Source organism: Pogoniulus pusillus, chromosome 2 (genome assembly GCF_015220805.1).
Source record: "Pogoniulus pusillus isolate bPogPus1 chromosome 2, bPogPus1.pri, whole genome shotgun sequence".
Lineage (NCBI taxonomy): Eukaryota > Metazoa > Chordata > Aves > Piciformes > Lybiidae > Pogoniulus > Pogoniulus pusillus.
This window is the reverse complement of record NC_087265.1, coordinates 39,963,493-39,980,115: the sequence shown is the minus strand read 5'-3', so window position 1 is coordinate 39,980,115 and position 16,623 is coordinate 39,963,493. Positions and strand designations below refer to the sequence as shown.

The following is a 16,623-nucleotide window of genomic DNA, read 5'->3' as shown; positions in this document are numbered from 1 at the left end:
TCCTAACATCCAGCATATACTTCCCCTGGCACAACTTGAGACTGTGTCCCCTTGTTCTGTTGCTGGTTGCTGGGAGAAGAGACCAATCCCCACCTGGCTCAGCTTCCAGGAATGAGTACCCTTTCTAAATCTGATCACCTTTTTTCAAGCTCAGTGGTAATGTCAGGTGAAGCAGATGAAAAAATATAACTGAGAGCTAAGTTTTACCTGAGGGTCACTCTGACCTTTGTTGTGTTGTGGGGGTGAGGCATAACAACCTCTAACACTTTTCTGACTTTTCAATGACTGTTCACAAAAGGAATTGAGCAGTCATCTTTTATGTCTAGTGAGCTGAGATATCTCAGAGAGGTTTGTCAACAGCGCAGTTTGCCACAGAAATGATGCTCAGCCTATCAAAGCTCATTTACTTCCAGCGGAAGGACATAGAAGCCCAAATTGTTCCTTAACTGATTTCTTTATAGTGCTCTGACCCAGATGAATTTAAGCTTTATAAAATAGACGTGGATCTGCATTTAATGAAACACTCCTGTGGTAGAAATGAACAGAAATTTTAAAGCCCATCAAGTGAGCAGGAATTCTTCCATTTAGTTTATTGAGCTTTCAGTCAGATACCACAGACATTAGCCAAATGACCATCTACGTTTGCAGAAAAGAGTTCTTATTTACTCAGATTTTGACATATTAATTATTGAAGAAGACAGAAACACAGGTGTCGATCTGCTGGAGGGTAAGAGAGCCCTGCAGAGGGACCTGGACAGGCTGGATGGGTGGGCAGAGGCCAATGGGATGAGATTCAACAAGGCCAAGTGCAGGGTTCTGCACTTTGGCCACAACAACCCCAAGCAGCACTACAGGCTGGGGACAGAGTGGCTGGAGAGCAGCCAGGCAGAAAGGGACCTGGGGGTACTGATAGATAATAGTAGTAGTAGGCTGAAATATGGGAAGATACAACAGGTTCAGATTTCTGCTAGCAGTTGTAGAAAGAATCCAGATACTTTCTTACCTTACCTTCTTACCTTTCTACTCTTACCATCACACAAGAGAAGAACAAAACCCCAATCCCCACCAAAAAAAACCTAAACCAAACAAAAACCACAAAAAACCCAAACACACAAACAAAAAACAAACAAACCCAACAAAATCAACTCAACAAAAAAAAAAGAAACCCCCCAAAAAAACCCAAACAAACAAAAAAACCACAAAAAATCAACACCCCATTACAATCTTCACTGAACTATCCTAAAGAAAAACCCTTCCTGATGTCAAATCTGACAATGTGTTTAATTTGTGATAGCGCCTAGAGGCCTCAAACAGGTATTCAGGATCTGTTTTAATACGCACCATAAACACACAGCAACACGGTAGTCCATGAGCCTAGGAAAACACACATTTGTATTGGAAAAAATAAATAGCTGACTGAAATATCACTGCAGGACACATCTTCAACGTGATTCCATATCTCAGAGATAAAGATGTCTGTGCTAGTTGGAAGCCAGCTAGAATGTTTTGGTGAGAAGGATTAAAACACAGGCTGTGAGAGAGAAACAATGGTGATGTCTACTTCACTCATAGGCTTGCTGAGAGGCATAAGAGCAAGAATCCAAACACAGATAAAGGAGTCTCTCTTTGTCTGGGCTGTGGGCTGCATTTCTCTCTAACCTCACCCTCTGTCTCTCTGATTAATCCACTTGCTTCCTAACCCCCCTGGCCGATCCTCCATTCTTCCTTGGGGCACCCCTCCTGGGGACTCAGGTTTCTGGGAAGGGTGTTGTGGGTTTGTATTACCTTTTACCTTATATATTTCTGTATATAAATGTATATACTATAAATAGCTGCTTGTATATTGTGCTAAGCTGTAAATATAAGCTTCATTCAAATTTCCAGCGCTGTCTGAGTCTAGTCTGGGTGATTTCCAAAGTTTAAGGGGGGGTGGGTAACACCCAAACCACCACAATGTCTGATTCAAATATTGACTGCCAATTTCAGAACAAAGGTATTGATACAGATGTTTTTTTTAAGTGCCAAGCACATTTATAGATTTCTCTAATTGCAAAGAGGTCCAAATCTGTAGCTTAACTTGAAAGCATGACTGAATGTGTGCAAGACTGGAAGATGTCCATTCAAAGGTTTGCCACTGCAGTCATTCGGTGCTGTTGGTTGCAAACCAGTGGGGTGAAGCAGCCCGATAAAGCCACTATTATGGTGACAAATTATTTTAAACCCCCCCAGTTAGAGTTTAGCTACTGTGATTTATTTCAGTGTAGATTTGTGTAGCAAGTGCTTTTCGAGGCCTGTGCCTAATAGACCGTTAGCGTTTTCCCAGCTAGTTGCAGCGCTTCAGCACCTTCATCCTTCAAATGTCTTTGTTATTTTCTGCCTTCTTTCAGTGAATTTGTCTCTTGCATTGGAATTTAAGTGACATACAGCCCCCATGATACCTTTGAAGATGGTGCCAGTTTTAAATAGGTTTTGGATTCTCAATGTTGTGCAGAGGAGGAGCAGGAGTTCATCATACACTGCAACAATACAACATACACACAAAGTTTCTTTACCTAATTTGTGTCCTATGTTTCTTTCTAGAGGATCCATCAAAATAATCTTCAGGTGACTTTTTTTGGTAAATTCCACACATTTGCAGGTCTAGGGCCATCATTCTCATAACAGTCAGAGATGGTTGCCTGTTATGGATTGCTCCATTTCATAGCAGTTTTATTTACAGTTCAAACACTTCCTAATATAAAGAAACTATCCTGACTTTGAAATTGCTACCTGCCATTGTGACTCTGAGCTCATCGTGCAGAGACACGTAGAAAACAAATTAGAAGGTACAGCAAAATCCCTGCAAATCATTAAGCATTATGGTAGACCCAAAAAAGAACGTATTTAAACTTTAACTAATGAGAACCAAGAAGAATACCTTAAATTGGAGAATTTAGAATCACAGGAATTAGGAATGCAAGAAGTAGAAACATTGGAGCATGAGAGAACCATATCTTTAATAAATCTATCCACAAAGTAGAGACAACCAAATCTAGTTCTTCTTTCTCCCCTCTCAGAAGGGATCTCAGGACATTCAAACTACTGCTTTTCAATCAGTTGAGCAGGATTTAATTCAAGCTGGCTGCCCTGGATCATTTCCCTGCAGTCAATTCACTTGTTTCAGGCTAGGAGGACGTCAGAGCCAGAGAGAACCAGGACGCCAGCAGAGCTGGGGCTGCTGTTTGTAAGCCTCTCTGATGGAAGGTTAGATTTGTTTTGGCACTGCATCTCAGAAGATTCTAAAGGGCACACGATAATCTAAACTACAGACTGTCAAGCTCTTGTTTGGCTGAGTTTCTCACCAGTCTTGGAAAAAGTATGACTCACCAGCAAACAGTACAAACACATAAATGAATCTTGAGGACAGTACTGGGAGTGCATACAGGGTGCACAGTTCTTTTCAAGAGTTTGGGGTTTTAATCTCCCTACCTTGTGTCTATGCATATGAACTGGCATCTTCATTTGCAAAATATACATAAACATATATCACCAGGCTGTTTTTCCAACTGGATACCAGTGACACAGCAATGTAATAACAATGGCTGCTGTACAAAAGCAATAAGGTGTTCCACTATTATTTGTATCAAAGTGGAAATCTCTGAAATTCGACTGTTTAACTGAGCCATTGACGTTGGGGACACAGACCACATTGTGAAACAGAACATTTTTCATCATGCCAGTCTGTCAGGTCTAGTTTTGCACTTAAAACAATGAATTAGCTGGAACATCTCTTACACCAAAAGGAGGAAAGAAATTTGGCAGGAGGAAACAATCATTACATGTGGAAATTCACTTTGACTCATTATTAGTGCTGTGGTGTTATCACTATGGTCAGAGATACAAAGAGAAAAACCTGGAAATCTGCTATAAGAAATAAAACTAGAAAGGCTCTGAAATTTAGTTTCCCATTTTACATATTGCAAAATATAAACTTGGTTCCATCTTGGGAGCATTAAAAGCTCCTCAAATCCTAAATATTTTATTTGCTCTTAACTTGCTGAAAATAACAGAGAGTATATAAAAATGATGCTAGCATCGACTTAATTGTAATTGAAAACATAATTCTTTGTTTCCTCTTGATGCAAGACAGTAGTATCCCTAAGTGGCATTTTATTATATTACATAATCTTGTAGCTTTGTTAAAAGCAAAAAAAAAAAAAAAAAGGAAAACCAACAAATTATTTTAATTATTTTACACAACACTAGGAGAGGAGAGACACTTGCAAACAGGAGTGAGACTTAAACAATACTGACATTTCTTCGAGAGGGCTTGCAGGGAGGAGGAGAAGTATTTTACATTTTCACTTTCTAACCATTGTGAAGCTGCTAATTGTCAGAAACTGTATCAACATAAAGCTTAATTTACATCTTCTGCCAGCTACTTATCAGGCTTTTCTGCACAAACCATTTCAATACTCAGTTCTCACTTTGCCCCCCTTTCCTCACAAACACTTTTGCTAATATTGCAATAAAACAACCAAGCAACAAAAAAACCCTACTCGTTTGCCAATCCTACAAGACCTTCTGAAGTGTGAGTTGCCTTGCCTCCCAGAGGTATATCATACTTTCAAGGTTATCAGCAAGTAAAGAAACTTAGAAGTACAGATTTGGAAACAACAGCACATGGACTGCCAGTCCTCGTTAAATCTAAGATCTGTTAAAAGGCATAATAATGGTTCATAGAATCATAGAATCAACCAGGTTGGAAGAGACCTCCAAGATCATCCAGTCCAACCTAGCACCCAGCCCTAGCCAGTCAACTAGACCATGGCACTAAGTGCCTCAGCCAGGCTTTTCTTGAACACCTCCAGGGACGGTGACTCCACCACCTCCCTGGGCAGCCCATTCCAATGCCAATCACTCTCTCTGGCAACAACTTCCTGCTAACATCCAGCCTATACTTACCTCAGCACAACTTGAGACTGTGTCCCCTTGTTCTATTGCTGGTTGTTCGCATTTATTTTTCCATAAACTCTACAAGTCAGAACCCTTTCAATATGTCCTTGAAGAGCTGTAACATACAGGCTTATAGCAGTCACACCAACAACTACTAAAAATAAGGTAAGGATGGCAGTTACAGCACAGACAACCTGCTGATTTTAGACATCTAGCAGTCACTGAATGGAAGCAAATGTCACAGCCGCAGTACTAACATCAATATTTGCATTAATATGTTTGTGTAATAAATGATTCACATACACACAGTTCTTTTGCTAGTTGAACGAATGATAACCAAATGTGGTGTCCATGATAGAAGTTGCATTTTTAACCAAATTCCCTTTCCACAGACATAGAGTGCTAATGAAAAGCGCAGAAAAAAAGCTTATTCAGAGAAGGTCTCATTTTGTTTAATTTGTGTTTGGCTACCTTTTGTAGCACACACTGCCAGATTTGTATCGTTAGCTAATAAGTCACTACTCAGCACCTAACATTTTAAAGAATCAGAAATAGTTCAGAAAAAAAAGATTGACACCAAGCTGTGTGGTGCAGCAGACAGGATGGAGGGCAGGGTTACCATCCAGAGGGACCTGCACAGGCTGGAGAGGTGGGCACAAGCCAACCTCATGAGGTTCAACAAGACCAAGTGCAAGGCCCTGTAGCTGGGTTGAGGCAATCCCAAGCACAAATCCAGGCTGGGCAGTGAGTGGCTGGAGAGCAACCGTGAGGAGAAGGACTTGGGAGTGCTGGTGGATGAGAAGCTCAACATGAGCCAGCAGTGTGCACTGGTAGCCCAGAAAGCCAACCAGAGCCTGGGCTGCATCAGGAGAAGTATGGCCAGCAGGTTGAGGGAGGTGATTCTCCCCTCTACTCTGCTCTGGTCAGACCCCACCTGCAGTACTGCATCCAGTTCTGAAGCCCCTATGACAAGAAGGATGTGGACGTGCTGGAGCGTGTCCAGAGAAGGGCCACGAGGATGCTCAGCAGGCATTCCCTCCTATGAGGACAGACTGAAAGAGTTGAGGATGTTCAGTCTGGAGAAGAGGAGGCTCTGAGGTGACCTTATTGTGGCCTTCCAGTATCTGAAGGGGGCCTACAAAAAAGCTGGGGAGGGACTTTTTAGGCTCTCAGGGAGTGACAGGACTGGGGGGAATGGAGCAAAGCTGGAGGTGGGGAGATTCAGATTGGACATGAGGAGGAAGTTGTTCAGCATGAGAGTGGTGAGAGCCTGGACTGGGTTGCCCAGGGAGGTGGTTGAGGCCACATCCCTGGAGACGTTTAAGGGCAGGCTGGATGAGGCTGTGGGCAGCCTGCTCTAGGGTATAGTGTCCCCAGCCACAACAGGGAGGTTGGAACTAGATGATCCTTGTGGTCTCTTCCAACCCTGACTGATTCTATGGTTCTACACACTTTTCAGAGAGAAGTTGTCTTTAATGCAGTGGTAGAACAAGATAGGACTGACTTTTTTCCCTTGCTACTCAGGACATATTTAGAAGAAAACATCTAACAAAAAAATGATGCTAGATATGCATACACTCTGCAATGAGTACTTGTCATTAGTTTTTCATATTTATTAAATCACTAACAATGTTGATGTGAAAAGCAACATTTAGTTGACACTTCTAGGAGTTTTATTCACAGGTCACTCTACAGTACTGTGTACAGCTGAGCAGTCAACCCATCTGCATTGTTAGTCTGTCAAGCCATTGACTTTCTTACTCTTAGCCTAATTTATCCTCCACTGCTTCTACTTTATGAATGTATTTTAAGGAAGTTTATATTCCCAGTACGTCTTGTCTTTCAACTTGGACACAAATTAATGAGAATCTGAACTGAAACAAGAAATTAAGAAGCAGATCAAGAGCACATCAGCTTAGACTATAATGTTGAAACAGATTCAGGAAAAACACCCAAAGAAAACAGTGCTACACAGCAAATTGTCTCTTCACATGTAAATAGATATCAGTGAAGGAAACTGCTGGTACACCTCAACCTGATAGCAAAATTGTGCTCCTTTTTACTCTCCCTCAATTATAATGCATCCATTTATCAATCATAGAATCAACCAGGTTGGAAGAGACCTCCAAGGTCATCCAGTCCAACCTAGCACCCAGCCCTAACCAATCAACCAGACCATGGCACTAAGTGCCTCAGCCAGGCTTTTCTTGAACACCTCCAGGGACGGTGACTCCACCACCTCCCTGAGCAGCCCATTCCAATGGCAAATCACTCTCTCTGCCAACAACTTCTTCCTAATACCAAGTCTGTTCCTCCCCTGGCACAACTTGAGACTGTGTCCCCTTGTTCTGTTGCTGGTTGCCTGGGAGAAGAGACCAACCCCCACCTGGCTACAACCTCCCTTCAGGTAGTTGTAGACAGCAATGAGGTCACCCCTGAGCCTCCTCTTCTGCAGCCTAAACAACCCCAGCTCCCTCAGCCTCTCCTCACAGGGCTGTGTTCCAGGCCTTTCACCAGCTTTGTTGCCCTTCTCTGGACACATTCCAGTATCTCAACATCTCTCTTGAATTGAGGAGCCCAGAACTGGACACAGTACTCAAGGTATGACCTGACCAGTGCTGAGTACAGGGGCAGAATAACCTCCCTTGTCCTAGTGGCCACACTCTTCCTGATGCAGGCCAGGATGCCATTGGCTCTCTTGGCCACCTGGGCACACTGCTGGCTCATCTTCAGCTACTATCTACCAGTATCCCCAGGTTCCTTTCTGCCTGGCTGCTTTCCGGCCACTCTGTCACCAGCCTGTAGTGCTGCTTGGGGTTGTTGTGGCCAAAGTGTAGAACCCTGCACTTGGCCTTGTTAAATCTCATCCCATTGGCCTCAGCCCAATATTTCACTTGTCAAAGATTCTCCTACCTGGACTGCAGAAAGTACCTTCCCATACTGAACTTTGAAAAAGAGCAATCAGTTCCGAATTCCTCTGTTGTCAGAGAAAAGCAGAATGCTCTTCTACTTAGAGACACTACTCATACAACCATTCATATTTGTATTCTCATCTAGCAATTGTTTCAAACTATGAAATGGTTAGGCACAGTGGTCTAAAAAATACTGCTATAAGTATACAACAAAAATAACAATGTAATAGCAGCTTCAAGAAGTACTCAAAAATAAAACTACTGTGGTTTCTATGGAAGAATGTTTCACAGTCTTTATAAACCACTGTTAGCTTAGCTTTACAATGGACATCATTTATGTCAAGCTGTTTTGATTTAAACAAATTATCTCCATATATTTAGATGAACCAGTGTGGCAGGATTTCCCCCTTGCAACGGGCAGTACTTTCCATCATGGCACAGACACATCAACCAGGTATGTAATACACAAACAATGGGTCTGCATCAAATATTAACTGCCTTTGAATCAACATAAAGAGCTTTCAAGGGTCAAAGTCTGCCTCTAACTACACTTCCACAAAAATTAGATTCAATACTATTTTAATACATAGAAAGATATTTCCCTATTACATTCTTGAAGGAGACTCGATTTCTCTCTCTCAAACAAATAGAGTTGCTGGGAGCCTGCTGCCCTCTTTCTTCCCTGGTCATCTTTTGGGTTCATGCTACGGTCAGCTACATGTACTTGCCTTCAACAGCACCAACTCCTATTTTCTATACTTTCTTAAATTCAACTTCCCTCCTTATGGCTCTGTCTGTTCTCCTGCCTTTTGATCTCACTTGGCTCTCCAAATTTCACTTCATCTACACACCTAGTGTCTCCTTCCTGCCCTCTTTGTCCTTTCATGGGTATTTACAAGTGTCTTGTATTTTAGAATAGCAGAAGTTGCCTATGCATAATCTCCTCTAAAAAATTCTTTCACATCTGCTACAGTCATTTATCCCATGAAGAGCACTAAAAGAAGGTGGTGATTTTTAAACTCAGTAAGCTTAAGAGTGTTTTGGGGATAGTTTTCCCCTCATTAACTTATTCATAAAGGTGAATTAAAGAAAAAATCTTTTTATTAATATCTACTATGTGAGGAGAGTGTAAATAAGATTCAGAGACCGTTAAGCTGAAGTTTCAGCCACAGGACCTCCTACATTGACAGAAAAGATAGCACTTCTTCAAAACTATCATAAGCTCAAGTGCTGTGCCACGTATCTGGATTAAGTACCACCAGAAAAGTCTGCTGAGTTACAAAAGACACTTTTAAAAACACAAAAGTAAAGGCAATCTTACTTTTTCATCATCATCAGAAAACGGGGCACCTCCAGGAGTCTTATTTATTGCTTGGGCAACGCCAATAATTTCTCCATCACTGTTTCGTATGGGCATGCACAAGAGTGATTTTGTCTTGTATCCCGTCAGTTTGTCGATCTCGTCATTGAAGCGGCGGTCCTGCAAAAGACAAGAAGGAAGCATTAACAGGTCTGCCATCTGTCTAAGCTTTCCTCAGGCAAAGCACTTTGTAGAATCACAGAATCATAGATTCAGTCAGGGTTGGAAGGGACCACAAGGATCATCTAGTTCCAACCTTCCTGCCATGGCCAGGGACACTCTACCCTAGAGCAGGCTGCCCACAGCCTCATCTAGCCTGGCCTTAAACACCTCCAGGGATGGGGCCTCAACCACCTCCCTGGGCAACCCATTCCAGGCTCTCACCACTCTCATGCTGAACAACTTCCTCCTCATGTCCAGTCTGAATCTCCCCACCTCCAGCTTTGCTCCATTCCCCCTAGTCCTGTCACTCCCTGAGAGCCTAAAAAGTCCCTCCCCAGCTTTTTTGTAGGCCCCCTTCAGATACTGGAAGGCCACAATAAGGTCACCTCAGAGCCTCCTCTTCTGCAGACTGAAGAGCCCCAGTGCTCTGGTTGACAGGCTGGATGGGTGGGCAGAGGCCAATGGGATAGGATTTAGCAAGGCCAAGTGCAGGGTTCTACACTTTGGCCACAACATCCAATGCTACAGGCTGGGAACAGAGTGGCTGGAGAGCAGCCAGGAAGAAAGGGATGTGGAGATAGTAGGCTGAAGATGATCCAGCAGTGTGCCCAGGTGGCCAGAAGAGCCAATGGCATCCTGGCCTGCATCAAGAACATTGTGGGCAGTAGGACAAGGGAGGTTATTTCTGCCCCTGTACTCAGCACTGGTCAGGTCACACCTTGAGTACTGTGTCCAGTTCTGAGCTCCTCAATTCAAGAGAGATGTTGAGGTGCTGGAACATGTCCAGAGAAGGGCAACAAAGCTGGTGAAGCTTGGAACACAAACCCTATGAGGAGAGGCTGAGGGAGCTGGGGTTGTTTAGCCTGGAGAAGAGGAGGCTCAGGGGTGACCTCATTGCTGTCTACAACTACCTGAAGTGAGTTTGTAGCCAGGTGGGGTTTGGTCTCTTCTCCCAGGCAACCAGCAACAGAATAAGGGGACACAGTCTCAAGTTGTGCCAGGGGAGGAACAGACTTGGTATTAGGAGGAAGTTCTTGCCAGAGAGAGTGATTTGCCATTGGAATGGGCTGCCCAGGGGGGTGGTGGAGTCACTGTCCCTGGAGGTGATCAAGAAAAGCCTGGCTGAGGCACTTAGTGCCATGGTCTAGTTGACTGGCTAGGGCTGGGTGCTAGGTTGGACTGGATGACCTTGGAGGTCTCTTCCAACCTGGTTGATTCTATGATTCTATGATTCTATAAGCAGTATATTGTTGGGATTTGCAAATATTTCTTCTGCAGAATACATGCAGATAGTTACTTATGGAGAATTACTGTGATTACAAACAAAAGTGATCAAAATATGTATTAAAATATATTTGTGTAACTTTCTATGCTTATCACAAGAGGAGTTTAGAGTACTTTTGATCTTTACATAGTTTGAAGTTGTTTTTTTTCTTCACTACATTAAAATTTGTATTAAGCAAACTACCGAGAACAGAATCTTATTGGGGGTGAAAATTCCTTTCAATACAGATATACAAAAACCAAAAGAACCTGAACTGAAAGGAAAGCATGGGTCACTTGTTTATGTGGCAGTGTACAGAAATCCATTCTCTGGAACAATACAACACAAACTGCAGATCACAAAGTGACCCACAGGAAGGTGCAAAGTTCAGAAGAGATAGTACTGACAGTATTTTTGTTCATCTTGGTAGAGAATAGTCTCCTACAGCTCTTCTATCCGGCAGGGATGGAATTGCTGCTATTTGCTGGCAGCAGTTGAGTTTCTCCAGGGTGAAGTTAGCGTTTATGCTGCAGACAATAGTTAGAGCCAGTTCCAACTTCCATAACACAAGGGAACTGAGCTGTTCTAAAAAAATAAGCACAAGTTTTCTTCTGAAAAGTTTAGACAGCATTGGCTGTGCAATGATGTCCATATTTGTCTAAGATGATGAAAACTATCCATACAGAGACGATTTGATTGCAATGAGGAAGAAATAACTGACTAAATCTTTACTGATACTAGAAACTGTTTGATATTTTCCCCTGGCTATTTTTATTTCCCTGCTATGAATTGCAGATGCCAGAGAAATAATCTGTTCTAGTCACCTCAAGAGATATGATTAAGAAATGCTCTGCACTCACTCATGATAAAGATTAACATATATATTTGGTTATTTTATTATTCATTCTAAGTTTTCATACCTGTCAACCACAAGGAATTAATATCAACTGTGGTATTCATGTATGGTTTATAGTGCTCTTCTGTCACAGAATAGCAAGTTCTTAGTTCTTTTGTTATTATTATATTATTTCCTTTTGTACTGCTTTAATTCCTGCTTCTTTGGTAGTTGTTCTTACACTCCAGAGGCAGAAATGTGTCTATTAAACAGTCTTTGCTTCCATCAAGATCAGATTAATGATATCCAGTATTTGATACTGGGGTTGGATGATATTTCCTTGAATTATTTGTATCTAAGAACTTCCCTAGGAGAACAAGAACTTCCATGATTAATGCTTTTTTTTAATGATGCCACTGAGAACCCAGAGTTGCCCAATCTTGTGATCTTTCCATGTGGTTCTAAACACTTTTATATCAACTTCAATAGAAGCTGAACTACTCTGCACTGTAGAGAATCCTGCCTAGAAATAGATGGTTCTTCTACAACAGAAGTGAAAGGCAGTGAAGAAGTGAAATGCACTGCAATTATTACATGCTAGGCTTTGGTGAATAAACCAAACAATTTATATAACTATTTCTTGGTATTGTCTGAATTACTATTTAAAATCAGCTATTGTTGCTGAAATATTGATGCTATGCTATGTGCTACTGAAAAGGCAATCCCTGCTCTGTGTCCTAGGGTAACACAGCCTGCACTCACAGGCCCCCCAACTCCTCACACAAATGGGAATGAAAATCCAACAACAAAACCAAAAAATTGATTGAGATAAAGAATTTACTGAGATAGTACTGGGCACAATTATCTTAGCCTCTTTGCAGAAAATGAACAGCAAAATATAGAAGCAGCAGCAAAAGCCAGCGATAAAATGTTCCACTCAAGTCAAGCATGCAGAAGCCAACCCAGCAGAAAAGACCAACGCTCCAAATCCAGAAACTGGAAGCAGCAACCAGAACAGGAAGCCTCTCATGTAACAATCTGAACTCAAGCCTCATGACTTTGCTCCAGCCTTCACTTTCATGTTGAAGCTGACATGACAGCAGCATGGTGTTGAATCCATCCCATACAGGCATATATATACAGTTATATACAAAACTATACAAGTTGAAAAGTAACACAGAAACACAACAGCCCTCCCAGAAACCAGAGTCCCCAGGAGGGGCTACCAACCACCCTTCCACCTCCTTTCCACCCCTCTACCTTATCCCAGACTTTGGCTTACGTTCAACCCCAGGGGGTTAGGAAGCAGCTGGATTAGTTACACAGACAGCAAGTTAGGGAGGAAATTGCAGGCAGCCAGAGACACACAGCAACTGTGTTATCTATGTTTATATTCTTGTTTTTCATAAATCTCAGCAAGCCTATGAGTGAAGTAGATATCACCATTGTTTCCTTTCCACAGCCTAGAATCCAATTCTTCTCAGCAAAATATTCCAGCTAGCTTCAAACTAGCACAACGTGGCAAGATCTAGCAGAGAGGTTTTACTGGGTTTAACAGAATCAGTACAAATCTCAATGCTCATGTGTGAACTGTGACAGCTGAGAAGCTTGTACAAAATCTACATCCACCTCTCCTCACAGGCTAAGAAACCTTGAGCGAGGAGGCCTGTTTAGCAGCTGATAATGAAGTGGCAAATTCAGAAGCCCACCATCAGAATGCAAACATTCAGAGACAGAAACTGTATTATCCCATGTTAGAACAGCCTGCAGCACAACCAGGTCCTGACCTGCTCCAGGCTCCTGGGTAGTAACAAGTGTCAAAGTTTGAATCAATGTTCAGAAATGGAAGGCCAGTGACAAGCAGAGTCCCTCAGGGATCAGTCCTGGGACCAGTCTTGTTGAACATCTTTGTCAGTGACAGGACAGAGGCATAGAGTGCACCCTCAGCAAGTCTGCTGACGACACCGAGCTGTGTGGTGCAGCAGACACATTGGAGGGCAGGGATGCCATCCAGAGGGACCTGCACAGGCTGGAGAGGTGGACACAAGCAAACCTCATGAGGTTCAACAAGACCAAGTGCAAGGTCTTGCAGCTGGGTTGGGGCAATTCCAAGCACAAATCCAGGCTGGGCAGTGAGTGGCTGGAGAGCAGCCCTGAGGAGAAGGACTTGGGAGTGCTTGTGGATGAGAAGCTCAACATGAGCCAGCAGTGTGCATTGGTAGCCCAGAAAGCCAACCAGAGCCTGGGCTACATCAGGAGAAATATGGCCAGTAGGTCGAGGGAGGTGATTCTCCCCTCTACTGCGCTCTGGTGAGACCCCACCTGCAGTACTGCATCCAGTTCTGGAACCCCCATTACAAGAAGGATGTGGACGTGCTGGAGCGTGTCCAGAGAAGGGCCACGAGGATGCTCAGCAGGCATTCCCTCCTGTGAGGACAGACCGAAAGAGTTGGGGCTGTTCGGTCTGGAGAAGAGGAGGCTCTGAGGTGACCTTATTGTGGCCTTCCAGTATCTGAAGGGGGCCTAAAAAAGGTTGGGGAGGGACTTTTTAGGCTCTCAGGGAGTGACAGGACTAGGGGGATGGAGCAAAGCTGTAGGTGGGGAGATTCAGACTGGACATGAGGAGGAAGTTGTTGAGCATGAGAGTGGTGAGAACCTGGAATGGGTTGCCCAGGGAGGTGGTTGAGGCCCCATCCCTGGAGATGTTTAAGGCCAGGCTGGATGAGGCTCTGGCCAGGCTACTCTAGGGTAGAGTGTCCCTGGCCATGGCAGGAAGGTTGGAACTAGATGATCCTTGTGGGCCCTTCTAACACTGACTGATTCTATGACTCTAAATTAGGTACAGACCACATACAAGACACTTTTGAGAGAGAGACTTCATGACAACTGCAATTGCATTGGCAGTACTTTCATGCACAGTCAAGAATTATAATTAAAATCTTCCACCCACTGTGTAAAACATTACTAAAACCATTACTGCTTAAAATCTTTATAATGAAATTTCTAGATGCCAGAAACATTAAAAATGTGAAGACTCAGGCACTTTGAATTGGAATTTAAAAAATGTCACCAAGGAACAGGTATTCTGTAGGATAAATCTTATCCCTGTCTCAGGTTATTTATTGATTGTAAATTCTTCTTTGAGGAAATACTACCCTGTAAATGTGATATTCAATCAAGTAAAGACACAGAAGGCAGCAAGCTTGATTCATCAATCCAGCTGCCTGCATAATGACACTGCAGACCCAGTTCTTTATGGACATATTTAAAGATTGTCAATAAATGAGAACAGGCAAACATCTTCATGCTTTTATTCTATACAGGACCAGATTAAAGTACAGACAGTCTTATTTTTTTCCTAAGGTTCTGGAATCATGTAATGTTATCAGAATCTCAACTTCCATTGGAATAGGCTGCCCAGGGAGGTGGTGGAGTCACCATACCTGGAGGTGTTCAAGAGAAGACTGTATGAGGCACTTAGTGCCATGGTCTAGTTGACTGGCTAGGGCTGGGTGCTAGGTTGGACTGGATGATCTTGGAGGTCTTTTCCAACCTGCTTGAGTCTATGATTCTGTGATTCCATTAAAACAACAACAACAACAACAACAACAACAACAACAACAACAACTGACTAAAAAGTCACTATTTCTATAATTCACTGAAAGAATTCACACATTTCCAACTGAAAAAAATCTCAATAAGTCCTAAGGGCATGCACCATTCCACATTTCTTCTTTTCTAAAGACATTTGAAGCAATAAAATTGTTTATGGTGGAAATGAAAACAGTTTTATTTTATGAGCAGAAGTTTCACCAGTTGCATTTCAGTGTTGATTTATCACACATTGTTCATAAAGGTACAAGCTTTGCTGTTTCAAGGGTTGTTTTTCAGCTTCTATTTCTGTTTTGATGTTTGCTTTCCTTTAAACATAGGATAGTACTTTGTCCTTGGAAAAAAATCTGTCCTTTCATACCTTTGTCAAAGTTAGTATAATTTATGTGGGCAACATTAGCATGATATAGAATAGAATAGAATAGAATAGAATAGAATAGAATAGAATAGAATAGAATAGAATAGAATAGAATAGAATAGAATAGAACAGAATAGAATAGAATAAGTATGGACCTGAAACAAGTTATCTGGGAGTAAATATAGTGGAAGATGAATCCTGCCTTAATATATTTCCAGGAATTAAACCTTCATGACAAAGACACTAAGACACTGTTTTCCTTCTCCAAAGTCTAAAGAGAAAGTATTTAATCTTGTGAAATGGACTATGTGACTCAGAGAAAGCTGACAGCTACAAGAAAAAGCCATTTCTGATTTTTTCTGATGATTTAAAGCACTACTTTTTAATCACACAGAAGAACTGGTCAATTAAAGCCTGGTTTACTACATTTTACAGTTCACTGAACAGGGGTCTAGGGGGTTTGGTTTTGTGGGTTTGCTCATTTGTTTGTTTTGCTTTGTTTTGTTTTTCCCTTAGGAAGGACTCAGGGGAAAAAAAAAAAACTTGCAGTAGAATTTCTTTGAATATATTCTGTTTCAATTAATGATTGAGTTAGGTAATAAGAGAAATGTGTTTGAAATCACTGTTAATCTGAGTGTTACTGTACTACCAAACTGCATGGGATAGACAAATTTGACGTTATGCACTTTTTAATTGACTTCATAGGAAGCCATCCTGCAGGAGCCTCTACATTGATAGATTTTTTTTAAAAAAGAAGTTAGAAGAGACCTATTTAAATTCTTAATCATGCTTCCTAGGGTGTACAGTACATGCTTTTTTATAGAAAACAAAGAGAGCAATGAAAAAAAGACAGCAAGTTATCCAGATTCAAGGCATGACATTAAAAAGAAAAAGCTAAATAAAGATGAAGTGAAGGCATCCAGTCTGTTCTAGATACTCTTCTCTTAAAAAAAAATCACATATGGTATAAACCACATCGTGCACAAACAGGAAACAAAACTCAAGTAATAAACAACTGCAGTAGTTATGAGAAAAATATTCCATAGAATAAATTGGCAGACAAAAAATGAGCAATAAAGCAATCTCCAAAGTGACTTCCATGTAAGGACTACCAAAAGTCCTTAAAGTGCCAGAGACAAAGGCAGTGGGAGAGCAAACTAGCACCACTCACTCACATAGTTCTCC

The 16,623-nt window shown here is 42.0% G+C and overlaps 1 protein-coding gene across 1 annotated transcript in view; it reads right to left on the bottom strand.

Moving 5' to 3' along the window:
- Positions 1–16,623, bottom strand: part of PDE11A (phosphodiesterase 11A) — a 151,465-nt gene that overhangs the window by 124,818 nt on the left and 10,024 nt on the right. The window contains exon 2 of the mRNA XM_064162095.1: positions 9,169–9,327. Coding sequence (XP_064018165.1) covers positions 9,169–9,327 — 159 coding nt within the window. The remainder of the gene's footprint in view (positions 1–9,168; positions 9,328–16,623) is intronic.